At 44.6% G+C, this 10,611-nt stretch overlaps 1 protein-coding gene across 2 annotated transcripts in view; it reads left to right on the forward strand.

Annotated features, from left to right (window-relative positions):
• The window catches only part of LOC137891585 (vascular endothelial growth factor A-A-like), a 10,354-nt gene extending 1,486 nt beyond the window's left edge, over positions 1-8,868 (forward strand). The window contains exons 2-7 of one of the 2 annotated variants that reach the window (XM_068736276.1): positions 342-384; positions 3,890-4,086; positions 4,612-4,688; positions 4,772-4,804; positions 6,779-6,910; positions 8,714-8,868. In XM_068736276.1, the coding sequence (XP_068592377.1) occupies positions 342-384; positions 3,890-4,086; positions 4,612-4,688; positions 4,772-4,804; positions 6,779-6,910; positions 8,714-8,735 (504 nt within the window). In that variant the 3' untranslated portion in view covers positions 8,736-8,868. The remainder of the gene's footprint in view (positions 1-341; positions 385-3,889; positions 4,087-4,611; positions 4,689-4,771; positions 4,805-6,778; positions 6,911-8,713) is intronic. The other variant, XM_068736275.1, reaches the window with a different exon arrangement.
• The last annotated feature ends 1,743 nt before the right edge of the window (positions 8,869-10,611 follow it).

The following is a 10,611-nucleotide window of genomic DNA, read 5'->3' on the forward strand; positions in this document are numbered from 1 at the left end:
CGTTTGACCGCAGGGACGCGTGGAATTAAAGCCAGTAAAAGGCAGAGCAGACGCATTCAAATGATGGTCAACATGCATTTCATTAAAACGTGACAGGCTGCTGCGCTTTTATTTTGAAGGTAAATTAGGCTCGCTCCTCTGCTGCGTGTTTGTAGCTCGACAGGGCTGATGCGCATGTTAATATGCAGAGAAAGAACTCTACAAGTCTCACATCACTGTCTATATGTCTACACTACTGCTGATCTGGCTCAGATAAAAACCTACTTTCATGTGCTGCAATGTAGACATTTGTATCGATGATAAATATGTAATATTCATGACTTGGTCTGCATCTCTTCCAGACTGCCAGCATTAACAAGGGAGTGGAGAAGAGTAAAAATGAGGGTAAGTGTTACATTACATTACAGTCATTTAGCAGACGCTTTTATCCAAAGTGACTTACAATAAGTGCATCAACATTGGTAATCAAAAGAACTACTAGTCACCAGAAGTCATAAGTACATTTCCTTTTCCAAACAAGCATCTAAGAGCCTGAAGCAGAGCATAACTCAGAGCCAAAGTACAGAAACAAGAGAAACAGTTAGTGCTATAAGTAATACGAATACAATAAGTGCAACAAGCTAGTATGAAAACAATAAGTGGTGAGTGGAAGGCTCAGGGTAGCACTTCCTGAAGAGGTGGGTCTTCATCCTGATGAAAGATGGGCAGCGACTCCGCTGTCCTGACGTCAGTGGGAAGTTCATTCCACCACTGTGGGGCCAGGACAGAAAACAGCCGTGACCGGGTCGATCGGCCGCCAGGACCTCTGAGCAACGGGGCGACCGATCGCCCCGAGGCAGCAGAGCGAAGTGGTCGGGCGGGGGTGTGAGGCTTGACCGTGGCCTGGAGATAGGAAGGAGCTGTTCCTTTCACTGCCCTGTATTCTAGCACCAGAGTCTTAAACTGAATGAGCTCTTACAGGGAGCCAGTGTAGAGAACGGAGAACGGTGTTCTGTCTGTCACAGACTTCTTCCTTTCCTGTGTATTCCAGATGTCCACAGGGCCACCTAGTGGACACAAGCTGGACATTTGTCTCTGCCTCAGACTGACTTTGTTTCTGTAATAGTGTGACAGTGAGTAGTGGGGATTGTGTAGCGCAGGCTGAGGATTGTGTTCCTGTACACAGCAGACAGGAATACGAGTTACCAGAGGTGAAAAGTGGGACTCTGGACTTTGGAGTCGTCATAAAAAAAGTAGGGCAAATTTCAAAACAAGAGTCAATGTGGGAGAAAGTCCAGAAATCAGTCACTGCTTCCATAATGATTCGCAGCGTAACGTTTGTTGTGTTTGGAAGAACGCAGTCAATAGCCTTGGTTCAATGCCAGACTCCTGTTTGTTTGACAGAGACACGTTGTGCTCAGGCCAAGGTTGGACCTGTTGGCTGGAGACACAGATGAGCCAGTCCAAGCAGCGCCAGTGGGCCGGTTGTGTGGTTGTTAGTGTTTGTGAAGGTGCAGGAAGTCTGCCGCCTGACCTTCACGCAGACACACTGTCGGAGATGCTCTGTGATTAAACTGGAGCCGTTGTTCATATGACTTGAATTCACCTCAGCACATCCCCCAAAAAGAACAACCCTACAGTGTGTCTGACGTCTCCACCCTGAAGATGTAACTCTTTAAAAAGCAACTGACCAATACAAAGTTTCATTTATTCAAAGTTTCATTTATTCTGTAAGGCAGTTGGTCATTGTAGTTTGTAATAAAGAATCCTGAAACAGGGGGACTTCTTTCAGCAGAAGATTATTACACGTTATTGTTTGGTGCTCTAGTGAAGATTTGGGGAAGCAGGATGGTGTGAATGAATTTGAGTCAAAATTAACTACAGTGAAAAAGTATTCTTCTTTATAGAGCTTTTAACCACATCTCATGGTCTTCATTCTGTGTGTTAAGTTGTCCAGCAGATGGCTCATCTGCTGGTTTGGGTCTGTTGTTATAACTGCTCATGTCTGTTGCTATAGCTGCTCATGTCTGTTGTTATAGCTGCTCATGTCTGTTGTTATAGCTGCTCATGTCTGTTGTTATAGCTGCTCATGTCTGTTGTTATAGCTGCTCATGTCTGTTATAGCTGCTCATGTCTGTTATAGCTGCTCATGTCTATTATAGCTGCTCATGTCTGTTGTTATAGCTGCTCATGTCTGTTATAGCTGCTCATGTCTGTTATAGCTGCTCATGTCTGTTGTTATAGCTGCTCATGTCTGTTATAGCTGCTCATGTCTGTTGTTGTAGCTGCTCATGTCTGTTGTTGTAGCTGCTCATGTCTGTTGTTGTAGCTGCTCATGTCTGTTGCTGTAGCTGCTCATGTCTGTTGCTGTAGCTGCTCATGTCTGTTGCTGTAGCTGCTCATGTCTGTTGTTATAGCTGCTCATGTCTGTTGTTATAGCTGCTCATGTCTGTTGCTATAGCTGCTCATGTCTGTTGCTATAGCTGCTCATGTCTGTTGCTATAGCTGCTCATGTCTGTTGCTATAGCTGCTCATGTCTGTTGTTATAGCTGCTCATGTCTGTTGTTATAGCTGCTCATGTCTGTTGCTATAGCTGCTCATGTCTGTTGCTATAGCTGCTCATGTCTGTTGCTATAGCTGCTCATGTCTGTTGCTATAGCTGCTCATGTCTGTTGCTATAGCTGCTCATGTCTGTTGCTATAGCTGCTCATGTCCGTTGTTGTAGCTGCTCATGTCTGTTGCTATAGCTGCTCATGTCTGTTGCTATAGCTGCTCATGTCCGTTGTTGTAGCTGCTCATGTCTGTTGCTGTAGCTGCTCATGTCGTTGCTGTAGCTGCTCATGTCGTTGCTGTAGCTGCTCATGTCTGTTGTTATAGCTGCTCATGTCTGTTGTTATAGCTGCTTATGTCTGTTGTAGCTGCTCATGTCTGTTGTTGTAGCTGCTTATGTCTGTTGTTATAGCAGCTCATGTCTGTTATAGCAGCTCATGTCTGTTATAGCTGCTCATGTCTGTTGTTATAGCTGCTCATGTCTGTTGTTGTTATAGCTGCTCATGTCTGTTGTTATAGCTGCTCATGTCTGTTGTTGTTATAGCTGCTCATGTCTGTTGTTGTTATAGCTGCTCATGTCTGTTGTTGTAGCTGCTGTCTGCTGACCCGGTCTCTTGGGAGAGCTTCATGATTCGTGGTGCTGCAAATGTCACATTCGGTCCTATAAGTGAGGTTTCCATCTGACCACAGCCAATCAATATTGTTATATTATTACTATTATTATTATTATTATATCTGATGTCTCACTATGACCTGAGAGGATTGGAGGCAACTTGCCTCGTCATGCCTCAGCTACTGTGATGGGACCTCCAGGGGACAGCTTTAAAAGACTTCTCAGATGAATTTCTGAGTATATTATTTGAACATCGAATCATGAAGCTCACACAGTCAGTGTGCAGCATGAGTCTAGAAGCAGAGCTTGCACGGGGGTGGGCTCCCTGGGGTCTTATGTCAGAAGTGGACCCTGGCGCCACAGTGCCCGAGATCACTGCTGCCCTGACAGACCAGGGGTCAGGAGTTATCGAGGGTCGCTGGGAGCGAGAGTGATGGACCGTGGGATGGATTATTCTGGGCTGCAGAGGGAATAGAAATACAGAGGCAGGTCACTCAGTTGGTGCAGGGCTCTATCTGACCCTGGTATGAAACGTCCTGTTCTTCATCTCCAGATATTAAATAATGCTTGTGCTTGATGTTACATTTTGCATCTCCAGTGTCTCCGTACCAACTCAGTGAAGGCTTCTTTCTGTGCAGCTGCTTTATTTTGACCAGAGCCACTGAAATAGTCTCTGTCTGTTGTGTTACTCGTCCGTCACACGGCCATACAGCCCAAATAATCAATCCTTTTTCTTTTTCTTTTTAGTCATTCTTCTCCCAGATGTCATCACCAAGAGTATGTGTCAGCCCAGGGAGGTGCTGGTGGACATCTTCCAGGAGTATCCGGAGGACACAGAACACACCTATGTTCCTTCCTGTGTCGTCCTCAACCGCTGTGGAGGCTGCTGCAACGACGAAGCCATGGAGTGTGTTCCCACGGGAACTCACAATGTCACGTTGCAGGTGAGCCCCGGGGGTGACTGCGTCCTCCTGAACTTCACCGATGAACAAAGCAACCTCATGATGAACCTTAATAGACAACTGGGACTACATGTAAGCACTTAGGCACACGCTGTAGCTCCACCAGTACTGTTAGTCTGTGCACACTCTTCATTATTCAAGCTCACTTACCAAATAAGTCAAGTTAGTTCTACTTCTTCACCATAGAAGTAGTAGTCTGACAAAATAATCTCAACACAAGGTCCACTTTCAACTGCATCACATGGTCTTCATCAGGACTTTGCCTGCTTGTTGCGGAGATGGCTCTGTTGTCGTCAAGTGATCTTAAGTATGGAGTTCCATAACTAGGTCACATTGTAGCAACTGAGCTAACTCCACCCACTGATGGAGAGCATGAAGGAGACACGTCGGACAAGTTGTGTCCATGGACGCAGAGGGAGGTAGAGTCAGAGCGGAGGTGTTTAGACTGCAGCCTGCTTGTGTTTTAATCTCACCGTCGCCTTGTTATGTCCTCTGTTTCTCCTCAAGGTGATGCGGTTTAGACCACTGGTAATGCAGCACACTATTCACTTGAGCTTCACAGCGCATCGAACGTGTGATTGCAGGTAAGAGACCGTCGCCCTCACACACGGTGGCAGTGGTGCAATCATAGCAACAAACTAAATCCTCTTCCTCTTTGTCATTTCAGACTAAAGCCAGATGTTCAAGCAAAGAAACAATAGTAAGTAGGTGTTGTCTTTCTTCTGTGTCGGTCGATGTGTGGCTCAGGAGGTCAGAGCGGTGGGACGCCTGTGAACGTTTGATGGCTTGTTGTTCTGGAGCAGAGCGGGATGTTGAGATGCACTTAGCTTCAGCTCTGCATAATGAAGAGTGTTGAGACGTCCGTGACAAGGATGCTTCTCCTACCAAAACAATAAAGCAGAACTCCAGAGGACTCAAAGGACATGAAGTCTAAACATGGGGGAGAACTTAAACTCCCTTAGAGTCTAACACTGGACTCCACTGCTCAGTGCTACGAACACGTTGTGGTCGCTACCAAACGGAAAAGAACTTGCCTGTGCACAGACTCACATAGGATATGTTTGTTTGTGGCCCGTTACATGTAGTTGGACAGAGAGTGAGCTCGGTGCCGCTGTAGATGGTGGAGGTAGAACGTCGGGCCTTCAGGTCCTATCTTTACACTTTGAGCGTGCTCTTTTTATGGCACCGGGTTTAGTACTTTATGGTGCGGCCATAACAGCGTAAGTGACCACCCACTGCTTTCTGCGTTCTGACTCCAGTTGCACAAACCTGACCCTCAGCTACTTCCCCAGTCTAATCATAGCAACAGGTGTCATGCAGTTAACCTTTTTTATTTTTAGTGGTGTAAATAGAGGATGAGCTCGGAGACGAGCCGCCGCGTCTTGGTTGACTAAGGGAACTCGCTCGCTGTCACAGTCGACACAGGGCTGTGTGTGTTTGACATGTGCATGCATGTGGTTCCTGTGCGTCTCCTCAGCAGTAGGTCAGCTGGTCTAACTTAAGAGGGTGCGGGTTAAATCCTAATGATGCTGAGCTAAATTGAGCTCGTTGATGTCTGCCTGTCTTTGTGCACGTAGGTCACTCTGTGGCAAAGTGGGAAACACTCTGATGCAGGTGGGCAGACCAGATGTTGTTGGTTGACTACTTCCTGTTTGGCTTCTTCAGCGGTTGATTGAGCATCTGCTCAGGTGTCTCCTCCTCTGTTTGTTGTGACAGCAGCATTGTTGTTGATGCCTGGTATGTTCAACATGAACCGTTTGTTCCATGTGTTGCCCGTGTCCGCTTCTATATCTGCAGCAACATTCCACTCCACATGTCTGTGGCAGTGGAATGAATGTATCCTGCTCTTCATGAGAAGTGCTCTTCTTCTTCTTCTCTTTTGGCCTGGTAGCTGCTCGCTGCTTCTGTTTTCTGTCTGTTGCCATGTTTCATTTTGTTTCAGAGGATAGTTGGCAACAACAGCTGAGTCCAGAATCACAGCACAGTGTGTAGCCTTGACAGCTTCACAGATAACGTCTGTTTTCATACAGGACCTCTGGCTCTGGATACGGTTCGGGTGTGTTGTGCAAAGCAAGATCAGTTCTATAAAGCATAACTACTTGTTCTTGTTGTGTCTCTGGTGTGACCTTCCATCTCTTAAGCTGAGCACTGTGACAGATGTAATGGCTTTGGCTCCATTGATGCCTTTCAACATCCCTTCATTTTCTACAGCACATAAATTACATTACATTACATTACAGTCATTTAGCAGACTTACAATTCAGGATCTATCTACACACCGTAGACGCAGCTACGGGAGCAATGGTTTGGGGTTAAGTGTCTTGCTCAAGGACACATTGACATGAGACTAGTAGAGCAGGGATCGAACCGCCGACCCTCTGATTGAAAGGTGGCCCTGCTCTCCACTTAGCCACAGTCACCCCGTAAATGACCCTCTCTCTTTCAATATGATGTAATTTGTGTTCTTGTTAAAGTAGATTCAGAACTTCACCTTCAGTAGAACGTCATGGGCCACACACACACAATGTGTGTGTGTGGCCCATGGGGGGGGTTGCATGAGTGTCTGTCTGTCCTTTCTGTAGAATTCGCTTTATAGCTTAGATCTCCCTCTCTCTCTCCCTCTCTCTCTCTCTCTCTCTCTCTCTCTCTCTCTCCCTTTTTGCTTCCCTTGCAGCCACTGTGTGCCTTGCTCAGAGAGAAGGAAGCGCTTGTTTGTGCAGGACCCTCTCACCTGTAAATGTTCCTGCAAATTCACACAATTAGACTGCAAGTCCAGGCAACTTGAGTTAAACGAAAGAACTTGCAGGTTTGTTTACCATACATACACCATAAACCAGGTTTCTCCTTGCTTCCCATCTCTGTGCTTCCAGCAAAGATGGTTTCCTGCTGAGGAATGCATGCTTCTCCCTGCTTTGTGTGGGTGTTTGGACATTACATTCTCTGTGTTCTCACTGTCTCTTACAGGATGCATAGGTCACATCACATGTAAATGTTGAATGTCCACCCTGAATGTTTAAGACGTTGTCATGAAATGATGTTCCTTCAAACATCTGTAGTGAAAGGGTGGGTTATGGTTCAAAACTCCTCCACCCAAATATCACATTCCAGTCAGTCTGGATGAAGCAACCAGCAGCCTGTACTCATTGATGATTGTTTTCATCAGTACTTGTTGTTGAGTGAAACACTTGTACCTCAGTGATGTTTCTGGTGAAGTAAGAAAAATGTTCTTCGTTCAATAAGTGACCTAGTTTTAGCAAAAGAAAACCTTTAAAGGGACCTTTAGAGGAACCTTTAGAGGAACATGTAAAGCTTTAGAGGAACGTTTAGAGGAACCTTTAAAAGAACATGTAAACCTTTAAAGGAACCTTTAGAGGAACATGTAAACCTTTAGAGGAACCTTTAGAGGAACATGTAAACCTTTAGAGAGACCTTTAGAGGAACCTTTAAAGGAACATGTAAACCTTTAGAGTAACATGTAAACCTTTAAAGGAACCTTTAGAGGAACATGTAAACCTTTAGAAGAATATGTAAACCTTTAGAGGAACATGTAAACCTTTAAAGGAACCTTTAGAGGAACATGTAAACCTTTAGAGGAACATGTAAAGCTTTAGAGGAACTTTTAGAGGAACATGTAAACCTTTAAAGGAACCTTTAGAGGAACATGTAAACCTTTAGAGGAACATGTAAAGCTTTAGAGGAACTTTTAGAGGAACATGTAAACCTTTAAAGGAACCTTTAGATGAACATGTAAACCTTTAAAGGAACCTTCACACAGTTATTAATTTACCGCCACAGCTCTGAATACAGTTTCCTTTGTGGTTCTGAAAACATTGAAAACATCTTTATGCAGACGTTGTTTATCCATTACTCTTAACGATCCACAGACTTCACTGGTGCACATGACTCAACACTTGAACACTGACCAGAGACCTTCGCCCGCCCCCCCCATAGCGCCCCGTGTGTCTCGTGTCATGGACCTGTGTTGTATTGAGGTGAAGGCAGAAGTCTCAGAGATGAGTATCTGTACGCATACAACTACAACACAACCATGAAAAGTCTTTCTTGGACAGAACACATCATTGTTCACATGCCAGGGATAATATCTGGATCTCCCTGCTGGTCATTGTGAGCCGATGGTGTTCAGATGGAAGGAGTTAAATGGTCTCCCACACAGCTAGTCAACAAGGTGGAGACCCCACCTGACCCCGAGGGACCCCCCACACGGCTTGGCATTCAGAGAGCCTCACACTTCAGGAGGACGAGTGGAGCGGACCTAAGGGTTCACCCCCACTGCTTGCCTCAACCCCACCCCCAGTTCCAGATAGAACCCCTCCCCCCTACCCCTGAGACCACATGAGAACTTGATGTGCAGACTGAACCAAGTGTCTGTTTTACTCAATATCAGAGTCCATTGTGTATGCAGCATAGAACGTACGAGGAGGTTACAACTGATCGGATCACAACCTCCCTCACGGTCCATTGCTGTTTCTCAGTAGTCCCTTTCTCTGCATGGGTGTGACATTGGCTCATCATATTCTGTGAGATGAGGCTTAAGAAGAACCAATGTGCTGCTCGTCACTTAACCAGATTCTCCCCTTGTCTTCCACAGATGTGATAAACCGAGGAGATGAGACCGGCAGCACTGTTATGAAGGACTTCTTTCTTGGCACAGCACTTTGAAACCTGAGGATGCATTCCCTGAAAGGACACAAAACGACAAAGCAAGACAGGACATTCTTGACGCAGATCTTGCCACAGACTGTTTTCGCCTTAAAATATTAATATATATATATATATATATATATATATATATATATATATATATATATATATATATATATATATATATATATATATATATATATATATATATATATATATATATATATATATATATAGATAGATGTACATATACTAAAAGTACATCAACAATGTGTAATGCTGCTACATATAAAGACACTATTTAAAGAGAAACGAATGCGCCACTGGCGTGTGAATGGGAAATGTTTCGGTAGCCTGCTCATGGGTAGTTCCTTTTTGTAACACTTCACTGGATGCTGGTCTGCTGTGGATATGCATATCTTAAATATATATATATATATATATATATATATATATATATATATATATATATATATATATATATATATATATATATATATATATATATATATATATATATATATATATATATATATATATATATATATATTTTAGTAAGCACAACTTCAGCAGTGCAGCAGCAGCCCAACTCACCTCCGATCTCTGACAGAAGAGACTAGCGGAGACAGAGGGAGGACGAGGAGGCGGAGGTGAAGGAACTGTTGCGCTCGATCCGAACGGCAGGTCCAGATACTGTTTCCGCTGTGACATGAAGTTTTTCTCCCCAATGTATGGAACGACTGGTGTATTAATACCTGAAGTGACTGTGGATGCAGGTTATACGCCGAGGTGACAGATAATGTGAAGATGATCTTCTTCTCTCGTGGAAGGGTTATGTGATGGTGGCAAGAACTGAACCTTGACTCACCTAATGGTGACGTCTTAGCGAGTTAAACGATTTTAGTGAATGTTAAAATTAGATCAGGGTTGGGCCTACGTGTGGGCAAGTGACCAAAATGAATATTGGTCTTAAGGTTGACGTTTCCATCAGCGTTAGGGGTAAGAAACCAAGACCTGGTCCAGGTCCTGCCTCCCTCATGTAACCCCTCCCTCATGGGGAAACTTATTATTGTGCACAGACTTTATTTTTACATGTTGAGCTATTGTGTTCCCTCTTGAGACCCGGCTGTCTAAAGGGTTATTACTGTAGGTGTATGCAGAGACAGGAAGTGACTAGAAATGCTGATCATAGATCAGATCAGCGCCTCACTGTAGAAATCCACAACCTTCCAGTTCCCTTATTTAATATCTTTGTGTGTGTTCCAAAGAAGTAGTCCGGCATCCACAACAGCTTAGTTGATCATAAATGATGTGTTTGTACTTACTAGATACCCCTCTGTCTAGTGCTCTACATCTAACTTATAGAATATGCTCAGTATTCTGATATTTATATGCAGTGGTGAAGTCATTTTGTAAACTGTTTCAATCTGTCTGGAGATTCAGTGGAGAACACGTATGACTGTGAACTCCTTTTTTCTGTGGGAAAAAGGAGTGCAAGACGATGCTTTGACATTCCTGATTTAAACTGAAGCTGTGTTTCTCACGAGCCAGAGGGGGATTACGGTGGGCCGGATGACCGATAGAAACCCCAACAGCCAACATGTGCGCGGATGATGCGCCAACACAGGTGTTTTTCATTTTGGACTGGGGCGAGGGACATGTGGTTTTGCACTTGTTGGCCCAAAGGCATGTCGTATGGAGCGCTGAAGGAGTCTCGTTGCTGCCGCTCAGCTCGGACCTAATTTAGCGAAGACTGTCCAATCGGACCGAGGCCTCCAGCGAGGAAACGTTACAGTTTTCTCTGTAACTCTGACGTCACCTCCTCATTCCCAAGTATTACCCTCG

Source organism: Cebidichthys violaceus, unplaced genomic scaffold, assembly GCF_023349555.1.
Source record: "Cebidichthys violaceus isolate CVI_PGR_0920_01 unplaced genomic scaffold, fCebVio1.0.p SCAF_7, whole genome shotgun sequence".
NCBI classification, from domain to species: domain Eukaryota; kingdom Metazoa; phylum Chordata; class Actinopteri; order Perciformes; family Stichaeidae; genus Cebidichthys; species Cebidichthys violaceus.